This window comes from Lycium barbarum, chromosome 12 (assembly GCF_019175385.1).
Source record: "Lycium barbarum isolate Lr01 chromosome 12, ASM1917538v2, whole genome shotgun sequence".
Taxonomy (NCBI): domain Eukaryota; kingdom Viridiplantae; phylum Streptophyta; class Magnoliopsida; order Solanales; family Solanaceae; genus Lycium; species Lycium barbarum.
The window spans coordinates 40,695,417-40,720,605 of NC_083348.1; the positions used below are offsets into that span (position 1 = coordinate 40,695,417).

At 41.1% G+C, this 25,189-nt stretch overlaps 1 protein-coding gene across 1 annotated transcript; it reads right to left on the reverse strand.

The window, feature by feature from the left end:
* Nucleotides 1-24,079: 24,079 nt before the first annotated feature.
* LOC132624227 (uncharacterized mitochondrial protein AtMg00310-like) lies at nt 24,080-24,493 on the reverse strand. Its single transcript, XM_060339037.1, has one exon. It carries the CDS (start codon nt 24,491-24,493, stop codon nt 24,080-24,082), a length of 414 nt encoding a protein of 137 aa, XP_060195020.1.
* Nucleotides 24,494-25,189: the final 696 nt, after the last annotated feature.

Below are 25,189 nucleotides of genomic sequence, written 5' to 3' on the forward strand. Positions count from 1 at the left end.
AGTCATCGGGCAGCGAACGTCCTCATGCTCACCCTGAAGGACTCGAATCAGCCATCCTCGAATATTAGTCACACGGGGTAGAAGTCGATCATCACCTGGTCTAAATTCATAAAATAATGCAGCAAGTGCAGGTCAGTACAAACAACAAGTACTGGTAGGTATCATAGGCTGAATAAGACCAGCTAACGTATATAAAGATAACAAAGCAAGATAAACACATAAACCAACAAGTATGAGTCAACACGAATCTATGTCCATAAAACAAGTTCTCTCCTATGTTATAGCACCTAAACCCAACCGTGCCAAGTCTCAGCATAATCAATCCGAACCAGTACATCACAATAGTATCACAACGAGTCATCACCTATGTTATAACATCTAAGCCCAACTGTTCCAAGTCTCAGTATAATCAATTCGAACCAATACATCACAATAGTATCACAAATCACAGGAATATCACAGGAAGCCAAATGACACAATGTAATGCAATAATGTATAGCGTGTGGATACAATGCATATGCACCGTACACATGTACTCCGATGATGGAATATCACATCTCAGCAGCATAACCCATGGGGGACCCGCGAAGTCCATGCACCCTCACGATTCCGGCAAAGACCTCGGCAATGTCTACCAGCCCTAATACCTCGATTTCGGGATAAACATAGGACATTGGTCCTCACGTCACTCTCATCCAACTGAGCCCAGCTCATAACAATGTTTTTTTGTATATCATCAATGTATCAACAGTATATCATGAAGGACGAGAAATCGTGCAATGTCTGAGTTCAATGTTAATAATCAAATCAATCTCAACAGTACCACATATGGAACACAAGTAATATCAATAGTAAGGCTAGACAATAACCATAATGGAATCACAATTCTCAACAGTACCTCCCAAGGCACACAAGTAATATTAATGATAAGGCTACACAATAAGCCGCAATGGAATCAACAACTCTCAACAGTACCTCCCAGGGCACACAAATAATATTAATGATAAGGCTACACAATAAGTCACAATGGAATCACAACTCTCAACACTATCTCCTAAGGCACACAACTAATATCAATGATAATGCTACACAATAAGCCATAATGGAATCACTATACTCATCTTAATATCAATCAAGTTAAGTACTGCAATAACATAGCCATGATATATCTCTAATTAATAATATCCAATGTCTCAACGTGGAAACGATCCAATAAGTAAATACAACAAGATAAGTCAACCACGCAACAGGGTGGCTAGCCCCCAAATTACACAACAAGGCCCAACCTAAGAAAATATCCAACCCAACTTCATACCCGAAGGTTTACATGCATTCTCCGACAATATCATCTAAACTTACGCTTCGCTAATCGAAGTCTCACCATTAGGTAAATCATAACCTACCTAGAAGGCTGAATAACAAAGTCTCCAATAGTCAAACCTTAGTCTTCCCTTTCCTTTGAGCCTCAAGATAATGGAAGTCTAAACATATCTGAATTATGGAATTAGAATCAAGAAGAACATCATTCAAACCCTACTTCTATTCAACACCCAAAGTCCCAATCTATGGAATAGGGTTTATGAACTAGAAAGGTGAAATTAGGAATCTAAAGATCTCATCATGAAATTAAAGCTCTAAGTGATCAATTCCCATCAATATCAAGCTAGAAGAACTAAACATTTACTCAAATTCGGATTCTAGGCAAAACCGTCAAATTTGGGTACAAATCCTAACTCCCAATTCAAAAATTAGACCTTAATCAAGTGCATTGAGAACTAAACCAAATATGCACACCAGTTCTAACAGACCATCCGAACCTCTCGAAATTGACGGATTCCCAAAAAAGGTCTGTTTACTCAAAAGTCAACTTGAGTCAACCATTTTTTACTTTTAAGCTAAATTTCCCCAAAAATTACCCAAATCCACTCCGATGACCTCGGGAAGTGTGCTAATGATCCCCGCGGGTCAAATATAAGCTAAAGCCGAAAAAAGGATCAAAAGGGTCAAAAATGCAATAATGACAAAACGGGTCGTTATATCATCAATCAAATGTTGTCTCAATCCACTCACAAACTAGTAAACATGATCTCCCATGCCAGTTATCATAGCTGGAGCATACTTAGTTGATGAATTAAAACAAAGACTATACTCTTGATCGCTCATGTTCCCCTGTCTAAGGTTCAAGAACTTATCAGCTCAGGCCCGTCGAATCTCTGGCAGCAAATAATATCGGAGAAGGAAATCTGTAAACTCCTGCCACACGGGTGGGGGTGCATTAACTCCACTGGACGACATCCACTTATCTTACCAAAGAACTGCAACATCCCGTAATCTATAGGAAGGCAACTCTACTGATTCAGAGTCTGAAGCATAAATCACACATAAGGTCCTCAACATTCCATTTATAAAGTTTTGTGGGTCCTTATCTGGTTTTGACCCAAATAATTCTGGAGGGTCTAAATTTGTAAAATCTCGAACTCTGGTGCTAACAGCCCTATCACCATGACCCGTGCCCTGACGCTAGGCCTGAGTGGCTACTAACTAGGTTAACAACTGAATAACCTCTCTCATTTCCTGAATTGAGGCATCTGGTGGAGGAACTGGGTGTGCTGGAGCTGAGTTAGGGTGTCACGACCCAACCGGAGGGCCATGACGGGTACCCGGAGCTAACCTACTAAGCACCTCTTAGCATGCTTCTCATTATCATTCTAGGTGGACCATGAAAGATAACTTATGAATATCATGATCTAAAAGAGCATAAATCCTCAAAAATAATAGCTCGTCTATATGATTATCATCAACTAAGCCCATATATATAGGTATACAAGCCGACAAGGCTTCCAAAAATGATAAACAGGAAATGAACCGATAAGGTTATAGGACCTCTAACTATACACATCTGTCTACGAGCCTCTACAAGGAGTGCATAACATCACAAGAATGGGACAGGACCCCGCCATGCCCATATGTACACAAAAGAATAGTACCACTAGACTGTGGCTTCGAGGCAAATGGAGCGCTCCTAAGAGAGAGCTGATGAAACACCTAAGAATATGATCCGTCTCCCTACCTACCTACGGGCATGAACAAAAAGACACAAAAGAATAGTACCACTAGACTGCAGCTTCGAGGCAAATAGAGCGCTCCTAAGAGAGAGCTGATGAAACACCTAAGAATATGATCCGTCCCCCTACCTACCTACGGGCATGAACGCAGTGTTCATGAACAAAAAGACATCAGTACGAATAATGTACTGATTATGTAAGGCATGAAGCATAATACAATAAACATATGTCATAAGAGGAGAATATAAGAATATAACCTGGCACCTTGACTTATCGAAGTACTCTTAGTATACACATACTTATACATCTACTCTTATACTCTAGAAACCTCAACTACGTTCATATGCAATGCTATAACTTGATTATCTTATTAGTTTAACGTTATATGGCCCTACGTTATGGAACATGCAACCCGATCCATATATAATGTATATGTTGCAGAACGTGCAACTCGATCCATATATAATGTATATGTTCCGAAATGTGCAACCCGATCCATATATAATGCATATGTTGCGGAACTTGCAATCCGATCCATATATAATGTATATGTTGCGGAACGTGCAACCCAATCCATATATAATGTATATGTTGCGGAGCGTGCAACCCGATCCATATATGTTGCGGAACGTGCAACCCGATCCATAAATAATGTATATGTTGCGGAACGTGCAACCCGATCCATATATAATGTATATGTTGCGGAACGTGCAACCCGATGCATATATAATGTATATGTTGCGGAACGTGCAACCCGATCCATATATAATGTATATGTTGTCCATCCTCAACTTATATAAAGTACTATCACATTTCTATTTAACTTATAAATATCGAATGAATACTAAGTGCATATAAGTCCCTCGGGAAATATACCATAGTGTTTAGGAAGTTATCTGATTAACTATACCTTATCTGGAGAACCAAATTCTACATTTGTTTTGTAAACAAAAACTTTTCAATTAAGGTACGTATTTGAATTCACTTGAATAACGCAAGGTAATTCTATGCCCCAACTATCGTCGTATACCTTATGTCATCCTGGAACATACTAGAAACTTATCTGGAATACAAAAGACGTACGAAATGACTTTTCATTATGCTTACAAGCATTACTATCAAGGAGTGAATAAGAATCAAGGACGTTATCGGTTATCATGAATATATTCAATCTTAAGACTTTTATTACGTCTAACTTACATCAAAGACATGCCAAAAGAAGGAAAAGGATACCCTTCACTTACCTTTTCGTCTCCTTAACTACTTAACGTTCTCCTCCCAAGCTCGCAAATCTACATTCAAGAGGATTCATACAAAGGTTAAGTCTTGAAAACATTCTTAAGTTCAAACTAGTGTAATTAACGAGCTAGGGAAATTTTGGCAGCATTTCCCCTATTTTATCGACTTCCACCAAATTACAAAAAAAACTGCCAACCAACAATAATAACATCCAAAATACCATAATCAAGAAATTTTATTCAATTTAATCTCAAATTTATCCAAACTCCCCTTTCAAGTTCACCTCATAGTCATCATCTTCACTCCAACACTTTATAACTTCTCTTCTATGATTCTTTCCTCTCCAAAACTTGCTAGTCCTTTAAATCAACTTAATCGTGTGAATAATAGGAAAAAAATACCTTATAATGGAAGAACTTCACCTTACTCAACTCTTTGCAAGATCAAGTTCATCACCACGTTGAAGAGAAACAAGAACAATCACCTTCCATGGATTATCTTTGAGGTTTTGATGTTGATCTTCTCTCTTGATGATATGGAAAGGTTTGGAATGTTATGTAACCTTCAAGAACTCTCTAGAAGTGTGGGAAAATAAGTGTGGGAGGTTGATATAAAAATGGGATCTTTTGGAAATTAAAAAGGTGCCAAAGTCGCCCCCTCCCGCATCAATTTGCGGTGGAGACGCGGCTCAGTATATTGGATATGCGTCCGCATCTCCCCTCCTCTCCTTAGGGAGGAGGTTGGGTACTGAAGGCTTCCAATTTGGTGAGTTTGTGGCCAGTTTACTGCACAGCAAACTCAGTTTGCGGTCGCAAACTGGACCACAAACTCTGACTTTCGCGAAAACGCATTCTTTTTTATTCGTTTGACCTCCTATCCTTATGGAACATTCTTGGCACTTGTATAAAACTTCATTAACAATAAAAGGGGACCTATATCTCCCCCTCAAGGAAATTCTAAGCAATGTATAACTTAATTGATAAGAAATCTTCCCAAAATATAACTTAAACTCCAATTTCTTCAACGAGCTTACTTTCACCGATTCATTTAACTCCGAAACCTTAAGGTACACACTTAAAATTATCAAATATCCTTCTTAACCTTAAAAGGGCTTCATCTCCACTTTAGGCTGGAGTTATTGCACTCATAATACAAACGACACAAAATTTCTAAGGTGTAACTTGGGGCTGGAGCTCCTCTATGCTCCTCTAGAGCGGGCAGAGTATTAGAGGTTTCAGATGGAACCTCATTCTGGGACTCGCCCTCCTTAATCTCTACTGGTGGTACCTGTCCAGTTCTTCTACCAACCACTGACTTGACCTTCTAGGCCGCCAAAGCTTTCCTCTTCATAGGCATTACTGAGATCACAGCGCACAGTCAGGAAAAGGGAATCCTCATAACATAGCTCTATCGCACGATCTAAGATGAGAAATAAAGGTCAATCTTCCTAAATGTCCTGCAGCCTCCTGTTTATAAGTGTGGTGCACCGCATACCCATAAACAAGACTCTACTAGACATGGCGCATAGATAGCCTTAGGACGAACTGCTCTGATAACACTTTTGTCACGATCCAACCGAAGGGCCATAACGGGCACCCGGAGCTAACCTACCGATCACTTAAAGACATACATGCATCACATAATAACACCTGATGGGCCATTGTGTTGTCTAATAAAGGACATAAACTATGAGGGACACAATCCCAAAAGAGACATATACATATCTACGTCATCAAACTGATATCAAGTACACAAGTTGACTAGGCTGTCAAAATGATTTAAAAAAATATGGACCGAAAAGGTCATAGGACATCTAGCTGTACATATCTGTCTACGAGCCTCTACATGGAGTGCATAACATCATAAGGAAGGCACAGGACCCCCCCCCCCCCACCCCAATGCCCATATACACTCAAAAGAATCATACCAACTGGACTGCAGCTCCAGAACAAGTGGAGTGCTCTTGTACAAATGCTGAGGAAGCAGCCTAAGGGTCTGATCCGTCTCCCTGTCTACCAACGGGCATGAACGTAGCATCCACAAAGAAAAAGGACGTCAGTACGAATAATGTACTGAGTATCTAATGCATGAATAACAACATAATAAAGATATGAAAATGACATAAGATAAGAGAGAATAACATGTACATTTGGATGTCTCTTAAGGCGGATATCATGCATGCTTTCCTTTTAAAAAAAACGTTTTCATACATATATATAATACCGTACCCGGCCATGATAGGCTCGAGGTCATCTGTACCAGGCCATGATAAGCTCGGTGTCATCCGTACCCAACTGCAGTGGTGTGCGCAATAGGTATCGTACCCCGCTGACTATAGCGCGACTCGGTGTGAGAAAATAGCTACATATATATATAACACATGCATGAGAGCCCAAAGAGATGTTATGACTCTATCGGAGTAACGTAAGGTTGGTAAAACTCCGATTACCATTATGAAACTATCATCGTGAATGTATGTCACCTTGAAGGAACAACAATCATAAGATGAGATCAACATCAATAAATAAGATTAATAGCCATAACACAAGATCAATAATCATGAGGAAAAGATAAATAATATCATAAGAACATCAAGAACCATAAGATTCTAGTATTTCTAGGAATAGGGTCATTATGGATATCATTTGTTTAGGTTGGTTTCAAAAAGATCATGCCATAAGAAAGAAAGGTATAGCCATAACATACCTTGTCGTCTCCTTAACTACCCAACGCATATCCTCCCAAGCCTGTAAATGTACAATCAAGATGATTCATACTAAAGTTAAGTCTTAGAAACTCTCATAAGGTCAAACTAAATTAATTGATATGCTAATGAAAATCGGACAACATTTCCTTCGTATCATCTACTTCCACCAGCTCCAAAAAAACACCCAAAACTACAATAAAACATCAACAATACCATAGCCAAAGGATTACATTAAATTATGCTCAATTCAGCCCCCAAAACTTCTTTTACTAATCAATCCATAACAACAACTTTAACACAACACCTTATAACCTTTTCTCCAATTTCTTCTCCTCAAATCTTAGCATAATTATCAAATAAACTCATAAGCAAGAAACTACGATGAAAGTTTACCTCAAAATTCAAAAATACTTCAATTCCAAGGTTACTTCACCTAAAAATACTCTCCCAAGCTTTTACAAGAAGAAAAGACAAGTTTAAACCTCACTTGAAACCCTAAGCACTTTAATCTTCTCTTTGATCTTTGATCTTTGATCTTTGATTTTGGCTTGGAGAAATATTTGAAATATTTTGGAAAGATCTATAAAGCCTTCTTGAACTTGGGGTTATGTTTAAAATGATTAAAATGAAGAAGGATCATCATACTTAAAATCAACAAAAATTCCACCGACATTACAAAATACTGGCCGTATAACATTATACGGCCAACTTTCTGGTCGTATAATGTCACCTCAGATTTTTGCTTCTCTGTAAATCTTTAAAATCCTTAAATACGGTCCATATCTCAAAACACGGACCATATCCCAATTATATGGTCCATATACTGTATTTTCCAAAAATAACTTTTGATGAACCTTCTCGCTTTGATTCACTTGTTCTCTAATCCTTCTGTAACTACCAAACATGAACCTAAACACTTATAAGCATAAGATAAACATGTCCAACCTCGTATGACCTCAAAGTATATCTCGGTGTCCAGAATTAAGATAACTAAGGTACAACGAATCTTAATGTATAAAACTACAAGGTGTAACACGTTCCCTGGCACGTCATCCAATATGCAAGCTATCATAAGTGCACGGACGTAGGTGACGTCATAGGTGTTGCTCAAAAGCACCCGACGAGTGATTATTTTAAACCACCTCTGAGCCTCGACCGTGAAGTAGTAGTTCTTGATTCCGGACCTCATGTTCGTCCAATTCACCAACCTCCTATCCTCCTCAACCACGAGCTTCGAGACCAACCACTCCCAATTTCCCTCATACTCCTTTGCCTCCATCTCGCTTACCGGATTGTCATCCAAGCCATATTGAGCATTGATCGCTTCGGGCCCAATTTTCCCCACAACCCCTCGGATTTTAATTTATGGATTGGGAGCGAACTAGCCCACTATTTTTAGCAAGGCGTAGAACTCTCTTACCCAATGCTCGTTTACCTTATCGGGATCCTCCATGAGCTGATCCCACTTAATTGTGTGCAACCGGTTACAGAAATCCGGAGCACGTTCCTCCATTTTATCCATATCAAAACCCCTCTCTGGCAGTATAACCTTCGTCTATATTTCAAGTAACGCTTGTGTCTTCCGGGGACATCGAAGCCAACACTATCCAAAATAATCACATTTGAGACATGTTCTTGGAATGAGCGTACCTATAACAAGAAGCGAAGACATTATCAACAATTGTGCCTAGACTTATGTGTTATATGATGATTTATGAACTAAGAATCGAAGCAAAAATGACCCTTTATGCCGAAATATCTGCTAGCACTGTTCTGTAAATACTGAGCAGTCTCCGCTGTAGCGGTCAAAAGCACCGCCGTAGCGATAAGAAGCACCGCCGCAACGAGGTCACAACTGTGGAACCCATCTGCCAAGATGCATAGGACCGCTATAGTGAGCCTTGAGGCACTGTAGCGGACTTGCCACAGCGAATGAGTCCCCCGCGTCAACGAAGACATCCTTTGCCCCTCAGTCCCGCGCCAGCGCACCATGGTGCGCTATGGTGGAGTCACACCAATGGTTTTGCTACCGCTGTGGCGGGTTCGTCGTCCTCAACAGGCAATCCATCTATTTTTGAAAGATTTTCCCCCAAAATTTTGGCTCAAAACAGTTTTTACTCACAAATCGGTTGATTATTCAAGCATGCAAGACTTCTAAACATTATAAAGAGTGATTTCTAGCAATAAATAGCCCCAAAATCTTTCGAAATATCAAACTCCAAAAATAAGAAAATCCACCCTTTATTCCATGCTAATCACCCTAAAATCAATCAAATCTATAGCATTAGCAGTGATAGAATTATTTCAGCGTTAAGCAAGTTATGAATTTCGGATTCTAACCCTCTCACCTACCCAAGATCTAACACCCAAAAAAATTCAAACTTTACTTGAAAATTTTGCGAGATTCAAGCATATTCGACTCAGATTAATAGTTTAAAACTTATTCTAGCATGATTAGAAATGATTACGTACCTTAAACGGAAGTTTTTGATGAGATTTCACCTCGGATTTTAAAGCCCTGTTGCCAAAAAAAATTGCCCTTTTGAGAGAGTAGTGGTGTGAAGTAGTGGTTATGTATTAGAGTAGAGATAGGGAATCTTTTGTTTGTATAGTGGGGGGAAGTTGAGGAGTAGTAATGTGGTGGAAGTGGAAGAGATTTCGGATGGTGAAAGGGTAAAGTGAGAACGAAAAAGATGGAGGGTGACCTTTAGAAGCTGGAAAAAAAAATCGACGCCCGCTACATTTGGAGTTTGGCCGCTCTAGCGGAGCGCTATTGTTATATCCCGTGTTTTCACACGTTTGGAAAAAAAAAACTTGAATTATATTGGATTCTGAGACATAAGGTCAAATTTGATATTTTGTTGAACATAGGAGTTATGCATGAAAGAATAGAGTCATGAAAGTGTGGGACAAGGCTAAGGGTAATTTTGGAATTTTGGAAATTAGTTTCGGGAATTACAAAATACGATCCATAAGTCATTGGGCTCAAAAAAATTGAATTGAAAGTGAGGCCCAAAAAGGGGTCCATGGCCGGCCACTTTAGGCCTTGGTCCAAGCCCATTTTAGTTGGTCATGTGCTTGGTCATGTGACCAAGCACTTCAACTACATATACCATAGAAGACTTAAGAAATTAGAAGATAAGAACAACAAAAAAATAGAAGAAGAGAAAGAAGAGGTTTCGGGTTTGCCTTGGTAATTTGGCTAGCAAAAATATTGCTCCAAAAATTCATTTCTTGTTGATTTCCTACTAAGTCAAGGTTCCTTTGTAACTTGGTATAGTTGGTTTGGAGTGGGAAGCTTTAGATTCTTCAAAGTGATCACATCTCCAAGTGAAGAAGACTTGAAGAAAAGGTAAGAATTTCTACCTTTTTATTGTGTTATGAAGTTTTGATTGTGTTGTAGTATGTAGAAATGTGTTGATTATATGGAAAAATGGAAGTTTGCAAAGTGGGTTTGGAAATTTGAGGTATGGCCGTGTATATGCATGCATTATACGCTAATGAAGAATTGAAATTATGTTGTATTCTAGTTGTAAGTATGGTGGAATTCATATTGGGATTGAAAGTTGAATGATTTAGTTGAAGTTGCCAAAATAAGCATATGGCCGTATAGTATGTTGGAATTGGGATAGAAATGAATTAAGTTGTTTAGTGTGTTAAAGTGTTATTGTGATGCTTGATGTGTAAATGAAGTTAGAATGATATAAGTTTGTATTGAATTGGAATGTAGAAACTTATGTCGTTTTAGTATGATTTTCCGACATTAAGGAAATGAAGTTATTTGGTTGTGAATTATGATGATCATTGATGAATTTGGAAGTTGGAAACTTGTTATGAAGTTGTATGCCAAAGATTTAATGTTTTGCATAAGTTATGATTTTGGCGGAAGATTGTATATCATGTATATCGAGTGTATATCTTAAGGCAAACGATATGAAATGTTTCTAGGACTATATGGTGATGATCTTGATTTTTGTTGAATGTGAAATTATTGATATTAGTGGAAGTTTGGGTTAGAATGAAGGTTATGTCAACTCGTGAGAAAAATGACTAGTTGAAGGTTATGTCAACTCGTGAGAAAAATGACTAGTTGAAGGATATTTGTGTTTTTAATGATTCATTGTTGATATTGATGTTGCCGTTTGGGTTGTTGTTGATGATTTATAGCCGAGTTGAATTCTCGGGGTGCTATATGTATAGGGGAAGTGCTGCCGAAATTTCGGTAGACAAATAAGAGTTGAATTGAATTTGTAGCATCTATAACTTACAATTGGTAAACTTGACCATTTGCAGATTTTTGACGAAACGGGAAGTGAGTTTGGAAAGGCGTAAGGAGCTTGAAAGGTATGTAAAGCTACCCCGATCCTTCTTTTGGCATGTCTAAGTGTTTTAGGATCGGATTCGGGCCTCAAAAGACCTTCTTGGCCATCGGAATCCGCAAGAGGAAATCTCAGTTTTTCCTTCAGTAGAATTGAACCATTTTGATATGCTTTTCCTGAAATTATGTAAACTTTCTCTAAACTCCTTGAAAAGCTATAGAATGTCCGTAAAACCTTTATAGGTGACCCCATAATCTTAAAGGGCGTAATTTGAGCCCACCGCCTTGCTTGTTCCGAGGTGGGCCCGCTATTCCCGATTTTGCCCTTAATGTACTAAAGTCTCCTTTTCGAACGATTTTTGAAAGAAACGTTTCGACTACCCTTTTAATTACCTAATGAATATGGTTTTAAATATTCCTTTAAGTCTGATAAATTGTTTTGATACTCGAAACTCATTTACTATGACTCCTTCCGACTTCATTGGATCGGTTTGTCTTTGATATGCCTCATCGAGTCTATGGAAACATTCATGATGTTTTACTTGCATTAGCCTCTCACTACTCCATTCGTGGATGCCCCAATGTTTCCCACACTGAGCCCGGGCCAGGATATGTTGTCAAGCGTGATCCCTTGCATTGTTCGCCGTGCCTCGATGTGAGGGGGCAGTTATACGCGTACATGGGTTTGTGGAGTATGCTGTGCCATGTACACTTATACTGATATGATTTACTATGGCCATCTGATATGACATATTATGTTACGGGGTTATGCCCCTATTTTGATTCTTCTGTGTTGTGGCACCAGCGTCGGGAGGGTGGCCACGTTCTGTCTACCGAGTCCCTTGGCAGGGGCCGGATTTGATCTGACATATGTTTTTGTACACACTCTGCATGTTTGAAATTATGTATCTGACACTTTGGATTTTTCTGTTTATTCTGTACGTTCTATACTAGTTATGATTTTGTTTCTGCAACTCAGGCTTTACATATTCAGTACATATTTTGTACTGACCCCCTTTCCTCGGGGGCTGCGTTTTCATGCCGCGCAGGTACCGACGACAGGTTTGCTGATCCGTCCGCTTAGGATCTCATTCTACTATTTTTGGAGCGCTCTTTTATTCAGAGCCATCTTTTGGTATAGTATGTCACTTCTATATATGTATATTCTCGTTCATGGGTACGGCGGGGCCCTGTCCCATCATATGATTCTGTCGGTCTGTTTAGAGGTCTGTGGACATGTTTGTGGGTTGGGATCTTTCTGTACAACTGTGTGTATATGTTGTGTTTGGGCGATCCCATTCGCCGCGGTGGCCGGTCCGCATATATTTAGATGTTACTCTGTTGGCCCTGTGTGGCCTTTGTTGGTATTTTCTGCGTGCAGGGTATATGGGATAGTCCGTAAAACAAAGGAAACTCTGCCGAAATTTTTCTGGAAATTAGCTAAATTTGAAATAAAGCCTCGTCGGCTTCTGCTTTATACTAGAATGCGTTTGATACAATTTGAGATAGCATTTGGTAGATGCGTTCGGGTGCCCAGATCGGGCACTAGTCACGGCCTACGGGGTTGGGTCCTGACAAAAATGGTATCAGAGCGGTTCGTCCTCGGAATGTCTACAGACCGTGTCTAGTAGAGTCTTGTTTATCGGTGTGTCGTGCACCACACCTATAAACAAGAGGATACAGGGCATTTAGGATACTACCCTTCTTTCTGTCTTAGATCGTGCGATAGAGCTGTGTTATCAGGATGATTCCTCCCTAACGAATTGTTACATTTGCAGTTATGCCTCCAAAAAAGGCGACAGCGGCCCAAAAGGCCAAGGCAGCAGCTGTGGGAGAGACTAGTCGGGCCCAGAGGGTTACCAGGGCCCACGCTCATATTGCTCCTGATGTTTTCCCCCGGCAGAGGGCTCTTCCACACCGCCACATGTAGAGGAGATTGGAGCAGCAGCAGCTGCAGGACGAGGGGCGGCTCCACCGCCAGCTCCCGAGATCCCAGTACCTGAGCCCCCAGCTCCACGGCCAGGGATTGAGGATCAGACTATGAGAGAGGCAGTCCAGCTATTGACTAGACTTGTGGCAGGACAGGTTCAGGGGCACGGACTGGGAGGTGACCGGGCTTATAGGCGTGACAGTTCGAGAGCCCGTGAGTTCTTGACTTGTGGCCCTCCAGAGTTCTTCGGGACAAAGCCCGAGGAAGATCCCGAGGAGTTCATCAGGAAGATGCGATGCACCTTACAGTTTATTAATGCTTCCGCGACAGAGTCAGTCACATTGGCTTCTTACCGGTTGTATGATATAGCGGCAAATTGGTACGACTCATGGGAGTTATCCAGAGGCGACGGCGCTCCGCCAGCAGTTTGGGATGATTTTTCTCAGGCTTTTCTTAGCCATTTTCTGCCTCCGGAGTTACGGCGGGCCAAGGCTGACAGATTCTTATTGCTGAGACAGAGGGGTCGCAGTGTTCGAGAGTACAGTATGGAGTTCGACTCATTGGCCCGATACGCACCTGCTGTGGTAGCTACTATGGCTGACAGGATGCACAGGTATATTATGGGGCTGGACCGTTATTTTGTCGACAGCTGTTTGGTATTGGCTGCTCAGCCCGGCATGGATATTGCCCGGATTCAGGCCCACGCCCAGGGCATAGAGGACCGGCATAGGGAGCGTCATCCTGATAGGAGCCAGGATCGGAGACAGCCCAAGAGGGCCAGATCATCTGGGTATTCTGGAGATTCTCGGGGCAGGCAGCCTCAGCAGCCTCAGCAGCCGCAGCAGCCTAGCAGACATCTATCCCAGCCGGCACAGAGCGCACCTCCACAGCCTACAGGTCGCAGATTTGATAGCCCAGGTTATTCAGGAGCAGGTCAGAGCTCCAGGGCTTCAGGTTCGCGGACAGACAGGGGTTCTGGTCAGACGAGGCCACCTAGGCCTCAGTGTTCTTACTGTGGTAGATACCATCCTGGGGAGTGCTACAGAGCCACCGGTGCATGTTTTTCTTGTGGCCGTCAGGGCCATTCTGTGAGAGATTGCCCGTATAAAGGTAGTTCGGGTGGTGCAGCGCAGTCTACCGGATCAGCCGCCGGGTCTTCATCTTCATCAGTGGCTATGCGCCCTACGGGGCCGGGTACTTCAGCACCAGCGGGTCGCGGCAGAGGCCGTGGTGGGGCTTCTAGTACTAGCGGTCCTTTGAACCGCATCTATGCTCTGTCCAGCCGCCAGGATCAGGAGGCATCGCCTAATGTCGTTACAGGTACATTATTGGTTTTCTCTCGGTCTGTGTATGCATTGATTGATCCAGGTTCGACTTTGTCATATATTTCGCCTCTGGTTGCTTGTAAAATTGGTATAACATCTGAACCTATAGAGCCGTTTGAGGTAGCCACACCGATTGGGGACTTTATTGTAGCAAAACAGGTATATAAGAACTGTTCTGTAACTGTATGTGGCTGTGACACTAAGGCAGATCTGGTGGAGTTAGATATGGTCGAGTTCGATGTTATTATGGGAATGGACTGGCTAGCCTCCTGCTATGCTAATGTTGACTGCCAAAATAAGGTAGTTCGTTTCCAGTTTCCCGGGGAGCCAGTCACAAAATGGGCCGGTAATACAGCATCGCCGAAAGGTAAGTTTATTTCATACCTTAAGGCGAAGAAAATGATCAGAAAGGGTTATTTTTATCATCTGGTTCGGGTACAAGACTTGACAGCAGAAACTCCGACTCTTCAGTCAGTTCCCGTGGTTAATGAATTTCCAGATGTGTTCCCAGAAGAGCTTCCAGGCCTTCCTCCAGAGCGGGAGATAGATTTTACTATTGATTTGCTTCCAGATACTCAGCCGATATCTGTTCCCCCGTACAGAATGGCACCGGCAGAATTGAAAGAACTGAAAGAGCAGTTGAAGGATCTGTTAGAAAAAGGCTTCATTAGACCCAGTACTTCGCCTTGGGGAGCCCCGGTATTATTTGTGCGTAAGAAAGATGGGTCGTTGCGTATGTGTATTGATTATCGACAGCTGAATAAGGTAACCATAAAGAATAAATACCCCCTCCCCAGAATTGACGATTTGTTTGATCAGTTGCAGGGCGCCAAGTATTTTTCGAAGATAGATCTTTGGTCTGGCTATCATCAGGTACGGGTACGGGAGGCCGATATTCCTAAGACAGCATTCCGAACCAGATATGGGCATTATGAATTCAGAGTTATGTCTTTTGGGCTGACTAATGCTCCTGCGGTATTCATGGATCTAATGAACCGGGAATTCAGGCCATTCTTGGATATGTTCGTAATTGTATTTATCGATGATATTCTGGTTTATTCTCGGTCCGAGGCAGAGCACGCAGATCATCTGAGAGCGGTATTGGGGGTACTTCGGCATCAGGAATTATATGCAAAATTTTCTAAATGTGAATTCTGGCTGGCTTCAGTGGCATTTCTGGGGCATATTATTGCAGCTGATGGTGTCCGGGTGGATACACAGAAGATTGAGGCCGTGAAAAATTGACCCAGACCCACGACGCCCACAGAGGTACGTAGTTTCCTGGGGTTAGCTGGCTATTACAGAAGATTTGTGGAAAAGTTTGCTTCGATTTCAGCGCCTTTGACAAGGCTAACTCAGAAGGGAGCCAAGTTCCAGTGGACTGATGCTTGTGAACGAAGCTTCCAGTTGCTGAAAGAGAAGCTGACTACAGCCCCAGTTCTGACTCTTCCAGAGGGACCCGATGGGTATGTTATTTATTGTGACGCTTCTGGCGTGGGATTGGGCTGTGTATTGATGTAGCACGGCAGAGTTATAGCTTATGCTTCTCGGCAATTGAAAAAGCATGAAAAGAATTACCCTACTCACGATCTGGAGCTTGCAGCGGTGATCCATGCCCTGAAGATATGGAGACATTATTTATATGGCGTTCATGTTGATATCTATACAGATCATAAGAGTCTCCAGTATATTTTCAGGCAGAAAGAGCTTAATTTGCGGCAGCGGAGGTGGTTGGAGCTCCCGAAAGACTATGATGTGGATATTCTGTATCATCCGGGCAAGGCTAATGTTGTTGCAGATGCACTTAGCCGGAAATCTATGGGCAGCTTTGTGGATTTACAGCCAGACAGGAGAGAGATAGTACGTGACATTTATCAGTTGGCTAATCTTGGGGTTCGTCTAGCCGATTCTGGAGGCGGATTTCTGTCCGAGGGGTTTCTGAATCATCTATTAAGGAAGATATCAAGCGGCATCAATATGAAGATCCTGTTTTGGCACGATACAGAGACATTGCCCATGAAAAGGAGAAGACTCCGTTCGAGTTTGCACCAGACGGGACCTTACTATACAGAGGCAGATTGTGTGTACCTGATATTGCAGGGTTACGGCAGCAGGTTATGGGCGAGGCACACTATGCTCGCTATTCTGTTCATCCTGGTTCTACGAAGATGTACCATGATCTCAGGTGCCTGTATTGGTGGGACGGTATGAAACGGGATATCGAAGAATTCGTCGCCCAGTGCCCAAATTGTCAGCAGGTCAAAATTGAACACCAGAAACCGGGTGGACTGTTGCAGGAAATGGAAATTCCGACGTGGAAGTGGGAGATCATTAATATGGACTTCATTACAGGGTTGCCTCGCACTCCACGGAAGTATGATTCCATCTGGGTTATTGTTGATAGGCTGACACAATCAACCCATTTTCTCCCCGTCAGAACTACTTATTCCGCCGAGGATTATGCCAGGCTTTATATTAAGGAAATAGTGAAGCTTCATAGAGTTCCTATATCTATTATCACTGACAGAGGTGCTCAGTTCACGGCAAACTTCTGGAGATCTTTTCAGGAAGGATTAGGGACTCAACTGAGCCTGAGCACAGCTTTCCATCCTCAGAGTGACGGACAGGCCGAGCGCACTATCCAGACACTTGAAGATATGTTGCGGGCCTGTGTTATCGATTTCAGAGGTAGCTGGGAGGATCACTTGCCATTGATTGAATTTGCTTATAATAACAGCTACCATTCCAGCATCCAGATGGCTCCGTACGAGGCTTTATATGGTAGGAAATGCAGGTCACCTATCGGCTGGTTTGATATTGGCGAGACAGAGTTAATCGGCCCGGATATGATTCAGCAGGCCGTTGATAAGGTGAAACTTATCCGGGAACGACTATTGGCAGCCCATAGTCGACAGAAATCATACGCTGATAAACGGCGTCGTCCTTTGGAATTCCAGGTTGGTGATTGGGTATTTCTGAAGGTATCGCCTATGAAAGGCGTAATGCGGTTCGGCAGAAAGGGAAAACTTAGTCCGCGTTATATTGGGCCTTATTTGATTGTGCAAAAAATTGAGAATGTCGCCTATGAGTTAGATTTGCCATCTGATTTGGAAGCGGTACATCCGGTGTTCCATGTCTCTATGCTCCGCAAATGCATTGGTGATCCCTCCAGAATATTTCCGGCGGATGATATTCAGGTGACGGAGCAGTTATCTTACGAGGAGCAGCCCGTAGCCATCTTGGACCGCCAGGTAAGAAAGCTCCGGAACAAAGATGTAGCCTCTGTTAAGGTGCTGTGGCGGAACAACAATAGGGAAGAAATGACCTGGGAGGCCGAAGAGGAGATGAAGAAGAAATATCCTCATTTATTCCCTATGCCCACAGGTAATCTTAAATCCCTGCTTAAATTTATTTCAATATCAATCGTATGTCCTACGTGTTGTCTATAATCATAAACACCCCCAAAGTATTTTCCAACCCTATAAGATTAATTTTACATTCGAGGACGAATGTTCTAAAGGGGGGGAGGATGTTATATCCCGTGTTTTCACACGTTTGGAAAACAAAAACTTGAATTATATTGGATTCTGAGACATAAGGTCAAATTTGATATTTTGTTGAACATAGGAGTTATGCATGAAAGAATAGAGTCATGAAAGTGTGGGACAAGGCTAAGGGTAATTTTGGAATTTTGGAAATTAGTTTCGGGAATTACAAAATACGATCCATAAGTCATTGGGCTCAAAAAAATTGAATTGAAAGTGAGGCCCAAAAAGGGGTGCATGGCCGGCCACTTTAGGCCTTGGTCCAAGCCCATTTTAGTTGGTCATGTGCTTGGTCATGTGACCAAGCACTTCAACTACATATACCATAGAAGACTTAAGAAATTAGAAGATAAGAACAACAAAAAAATAGAAGAAGAGAAAGAAGAGGTTTCGGGTTTGCCTTGTTAATTTGGCTAGCAAAAATATTGCTCCAAAAATTCATTTCTTGTTGATTTCCTACTAAGTCAAGGTTCCTTTGTAACTTGGTATAGTTGGTTTGGAGTGGGAAGCTTTAGATTCTTCAAAGTGATCACATCTCCAAGTGAAGAAGACTTGAAGAAAAGGTAAGAATTTCTACCTTTTTATTGTGTTATGAAGTTTTGATTGTGTTGTAGTATGTAGAAATGTGTTGATTATATGGAAAAATGGAAGTTTGCAAAGTGGGTTTGGAAATTTGAGGTATGGCCGTGTATATGCATGCATTATACGCTAATGAAGAATTGAAATTATGTTGTATTCTAGTTGTAAGTATGGTGGAATTCATATTGGGATTGAAAGTTGAATGATTTAGTTGAAGTTGCCAAAATAAGCATATGGCCGTATAGTATGTTGGAATTGGGATAGAAATGAATTAAGTTGTTTAGTGTGTTAAAGTGTTATTGTGATGCTTGATGTGTAAATGAAGTTAGAATGATATAAGTTTGTATTGAATTGGAATGTAGAAACTTATGTCGTTTTAGTATGATTTTCCGACATTAAGGAAATGAAGTTATTTGGTTGTGAATTATGATGATCATTGATGAATTTGGAAGTTGGAAACTTGTTATGAAGTTGTATGCCAAAGATTTAATGTTTTGCATAAGTTATGATTTTGGCGGAAGATTGTATATCATGTATATCGAGTGTATATCTTAAGGCAAACGATATGAAATGTTTCTAGGACTATATGGTGATGATCTTGATTTTTGTTGAATGTGAAATTATTGATATTAGTGGAAGTTTGGGTTAGAATGAAGGTTATGTCAACTCGTGAGAAAAATGACTAGTTGAAGGATATTTGTGTTTTTAATGATTCATTGTTGATATTGATGTTGCCGTTTGGGTTGTTGTTGATGGTTTATAGCCGAGTTGAATTCTCGGGGTGCTATATGTATAGGGGAAATGCTGCCGAAATTTCGGTAGGCAAATAAGAGTTGAATTGAATTTGTAGCATCTATAACTTACAATTGGTAAACTTGACCATTTGCAGATTTTTGACGAAACGGGAAGTGAGTTTGGAAAGGCGTAAGGAGCTTGAAAGGTATGTAAAGCTACCCCGATCCTTCTTTTGGCATGTCTAAGTGTTTTAGGATCGGATTCGGGCCTCAAAAGACCTTCTTGGCCATCGGAATCCGCAACAGGAAATCTCAGTTTTTCCTTCAGTAGAATTGAACCATTTTGATATGCTTTTCCTGAAATTATGTAAACTTTCTCTAAACTCCTTGAAAAGCTATAGAATGTCCGTAAAACCTTTATAGGTGACCCCATAAGCTTAAAGGGCGTAATTTGAGCCCACCGCCTTGCTTGTTCCGAGGTGGGCCCGCTATTCCCGGTTTTGCCCTTAATGTACTAAAGTCTCCTTTTCGAACGATTTTTGAAAGAAACGTTTCGACTACCCTTTTAATTACCTAATGAATATGGTTTTAAATATTCCATTAAGTCTGATAAATTGTTTTGATACTCGAAACTCATTTACTATGACTCCTTCCGACTTCATTGGATCGGTTTGTCTTTGATATGCCTCATCGAGTCTATGGAAACATTCATGATGTTTTACTTGCATTAGTCTCTCACTACTCCATTCGTGGATGCCCCAATGTTTCCCACACTGAGCCCGGGACAGGATATGTTGTCAAGCGTGATCCCTTGCATTGATCGCCGTGCCTCGATGTGAGGGGGCAGGTATACGCGTACATGGGTTTGTGGAGTATGATGTGCCATGTACGCTTGTTCTGATATGATTTACTATGGCCATCTGATATGACATATTATGTTACGGGGTTATGCCCCTATTCTGATTCTTCTGTGTTGTGGCACCAGCGTCGGGAGGGTGGCCACGTTCTGTCTACCGAGTCCCTTGGCAGGGGCCAGATTTGATATGACATATGTTTCTGTACACACTCTGCATGTTTGAAATTATGTATCTGACACTTTGGATTTTTCTGTTTATTTTGTACGTTCTATACCAGTTATGATTTTGTTTCTGCAACTCAGGCTTTACATATTCAGTACATATTTCGTTCTGACCCCCTTTCCTCGGGGGCTGCGTTTTCATGCCACGCAGGTACCGACGACAGGTTTGCTGATCCGTCCGCTTAGGATCTCATTCTGCTATTTTTGGAGCGCTCTTTTATTCAGAGCCATCTTTTGGTATAGTCTGTCACTTCTATATATGTATATTCTCGTTCATGGGTACGGCGGGGCCCTGTCCCGTCATATGATTCTGTCGGTCTGTTTAGAGGTCTGTGGACATGTTTGTGGGTTGGGATCTTTCTGTACAAATGTGTGTATATGTTGTGTTTGGGCGATCCCATTCGCCGCGGCGGCCGGTCCGCATATATTTAGATGTTACTTTGTTGGCCCTGTGTGGCCTTTGTTGGTATTTTCTACGTGCAGGGTATATGGGATAATCCGTAAAACAAAGGAAACTCTGCCGAAATTTTTCTGGAAATTAGCTAAATTTGAAATAAAGCCTCGTCGGCTTCTGCTGTATATTAGAATGTGTTTGAGTGCCCAGATCGGGCACTAGTCACGGCCTACGGGGTTGGGTCGTGACAGCTATGGCATGAATGTGAGACACCATAGTGGGCCTTCCTTTGATTCCAAGGTCCTCCATAGTGGATGGTTAATCACGCCAGTGGACCTATGTCCGCAGTAGCGGAAACCTCTAACCCAGCCAATCATAAGTAATGATCTGTCTTAATGCAATTCAAGTTGTTCTTAGCCGTAGCGTGAACCTGGGGATCCTTGTAAACAAATAACTTTGACACCACCAAAAATTTGGTTAAGTTAGAAGGTGGTCTTCATCGAAGTCTCTCCGGAAATAAGCCATTAGTCTGTGTTCATAATAGGAGTTTCCAAGTTCGGGGGCCAGAAAGATTCGAATGTGAACCGGACGTGTAACTTATGGCTCGGTGACATGGTGTAATGTTGACACCTGTTTCTCGCTGCTTCACATTACATCACCCCCCGTGGTCCCCTTTCCTCTTCCTCGCCATTCGAGGACGAATGGTTGTTTAATTGGTGTCTGATGTAACGACCCGTTGGGCCATTACTAAAATTCCTTAAAGTTCGAGCCCTAGAAGTATCGTTAATTAGTGTATGGTTAGTCGCATGGAGGAATTGTTCGTTAATTGTTACACAGTCGAATTAGTAAGGAATTAAAAATCATGGGGACCACCTGGACCAGACCTTTCGCTACAGCGTGGGACGGACCGCTGCAGTGGATCCGCCCCAGCGACTAAAACCTCGCTATAGCGAGCTCCCCTAGACTTGAGCAATCAGCCCCATCAATCTTCTCCTCCGCTGCAGCGGTGGAGCACTCTCTCCAGATTTCGACCGCTGCGAATTGCATCCCCGCCTTAGCGAGTCCGCTACACAGACCATCTATCCACCACAGCGGACAAAGCAGACTAGACTAGATATTTAATTCCTATTCCAGGAATTGACCTCATTCCTCTATAAACCCTATATCTCAGCTGCCATTTGGGGTATTTTGCGAGGAAATCCATGAAAGCTTGGGAAAGGTAAACCCATTAAACCCCATCCATTTCATTCTCTCTCTCTAATTTTTTTTAAGCAAAACCAACCAGCCTGATGCTGTTGGATTTTTATTCAAAAAACAATCAAGATATTTACAGAAGAAATTAAAAGAAACTGAAAATAAACTATACTACTCTATCCTAGGAAATAAAAAAAGGTTAAGCCTTGTAAGAACAGCCAAGTACAAAAATGAAGGAACTGCAAACAAGAACACTCTTTCTTTGGATTGATGCCATTATTAGCCACGTCAAGCTCTCACCAGGTGCTATGGCATCAAATCTCACTGAAAATCTTTCAAGAAGAGGTGTGGTAGGAAGTTCCTCATAGTTGTTGTCTTTTGCTGTCCAATATCCTTGATCAGTCTTACTTATGTGGCCATGCTGAATGTTTGTAACTGGATTAGGTAACTAAAGAAATCCTGTTAGTAGGATGAACATTTCTGTTAATACCACACACTAACAAGGATAACCTTAGTTATCCAACCAGGTTTTCAACAATCAGACCAGGTTGTTTGCATAAAACTTTACTTCATTGAGAAACTAAACTATGTGTCTTCTATTGTTGGCTTGTATACAGAAGTCAGATATGTATGAGTGTTTCAGTCTGGTTCTCTATTTCTGTAAATCTTGCATCTGAAGTTAGGCATCATTATCTTATCACTATTGAGAATCTTCTTTGCACCTACTGGCAATACAACAAATGAATGAAACTGAGTTGTACCTGCAAAATCAAAAACCGAGTTAGCTAAAAACTCTGCAAGTGCATTGCCTTCCCTAAGGATGTGAGCAAACTGCACTTGCCCCTTGTTCCTCCAAAACTTTATCTTACTAACTTCCATACTGATCTTCCATGGAATCTCCCATACTCCTTGAATGATGTTTATCATGGACAAAGAATCTAATTCAATCATTTCAGGCACCAGATCAATTTTAATGCAGAATTCAATACCATCCAATATAGCCACAGATTCTGCTGTAATATTTATTGTATCAGCTATTCTTCTTGCACCAACATATATCAAGTTTCCAACATAATCTCTAATGCAGAAAGTAGCTGAACTCAGTCCTGGATTACCTCTAGAGGCCCCATCTGTATTGCACTTGAACCAGCCAGCATAAAGACACTTCCTTTGCACCATCTTATATCCCACTGTAGGCTTGTAATCCTCCAAATATTTCACCATTTGAGGCCAATCATATGGAATATTTCTCAGCCAAGGATATAATGTCTTCATCAGTTGTTGCAAATTGTATTTGGTCCCATTTATCCCATTTATTTTATTCATCTTACCCCCATGCATGATAGTATTTCTTCTCTTCCATAGTTGCCAACATATGAATGCTGGTGGAGCTTGCATATCTGACTTGAGCTTTATAGGACCTTGCATATACCACCATTGAACTATTGTCTGATGAATCTGTATCCTTGGATCAATTATCCCCACAGCAACATTATAATATTGCCAGATTTCTTCTGCAAATTCACCTGTTAAGAATAGATGTTGAATTGTCTCCTCCTGATCAGGATTCAGACAACATCTACATCTAGATACCATACTAATATTCATTCTATTTAGTACATCATCCACTGGTATTTTGAACTTCCACAATCTCCAAAGGAAGAAGGATATTTTGAATGGAACACCTTTGAATCACATTTTGAAAAGTGAGCTGATGTTTGAGCCTTTTTTGTGAGCAAATTCCAAGCACTCCCTACAGTGAAATTTCCTGTAGTACTAGCCATCGACCAGGTTCCACCAAGCTTTATCTTTCTCCTCTGAATGCTCCACTATACTCAACTCTTGTAGAATATTATCACAAACATTAATGGGCAGCTTGTTATGCAATTTCTGTGCATCCCAGCCTTCTACATTCATGAATTATGATACCTCTTCAATGTTGGTTTCAATCTGAAAGTCTAGAGGCATTGCCTATTTGATTGAACAAAGTTTAGTCCAATTATCATCCCATGCTCCATTTCTAGGTTCCCACCATTTCTGTTGATCCACCTCATCCCTTGTTTCTATCATTCTTTTCCAAACTTGTGAACTACCTTTCCACTGCACTTCTGTTGGCTTCATCTTCTTGCAATATTTATTCCACATGAAGGCTGACCACAATGTATTTGATGTTCTAAATCTCCACCATAATTTGGCAAAAAGGGCCTTAGACACATCATCTAGAGATCTGAATCCTAGTCTACCTTCTTCTTTTGGTAAACAAACCTTGTCCCATGAGGACCAATGCCTGCTTTTACCCTCTTCTTTAGTACTCCAATAAAACCTTGCAATGATTTTATGAAGCTCATTAATTGTATACTTTGTGGGAACAACAGCTTCCTTCATTATTACTTCCTTCATTAAGTTTATCTTCTAAGTTAATAAAAATGGAGGTTTTCAATAGTACAACCCTAGGTTGATAAAATGGGAATTCATGGGCTGAAATCATGGTAATCCTTGAACTAATCACCTAGATTATATACTGAGCCAGATAATCAACCTCAAATGCTAATCTTTTGCATTTCTACAAATGGGTTACAAATTGATTTCTTGAAATTAGGAGTTTTATAAAGGAAAGAGTTTCATTTAGGACTTGATTAATAAATTAATAATGAAACCCGGAATATTAGTCCATGGTAACTTTGGAAAGTCAAGTTGGAAATAAATTTTGATTCAGCCCTTACAAACCCGAAACCTAGTATAAATTTCTAGAATTTGACTTTTGTTCTCTTGGACCTATTGACCTTCCTAGACCCTTCATCGTGTGTCTTGGTTTGAGAATGAGAAGACGAAGACAAATGGATGTTCGTGGCAACTGCTTGGTCTTGAGGTAGGTTATTCCTTACTGATGTAGGCTTCAATTAGTACTTCATATAAGTTCAATAGAAAGTGATGGAGAAAGCATGCCTAGGTCTCAGGACATGAAGTTAGGTTGGATAGTTATAAGTTGGTATTGTTATGTACGGTTATCGTATCGTCATTCTAGCTAGTGTCCTGGTTATTTATGAGTGTTGTTATAGTTACGTCATGGTTGATGTCTAT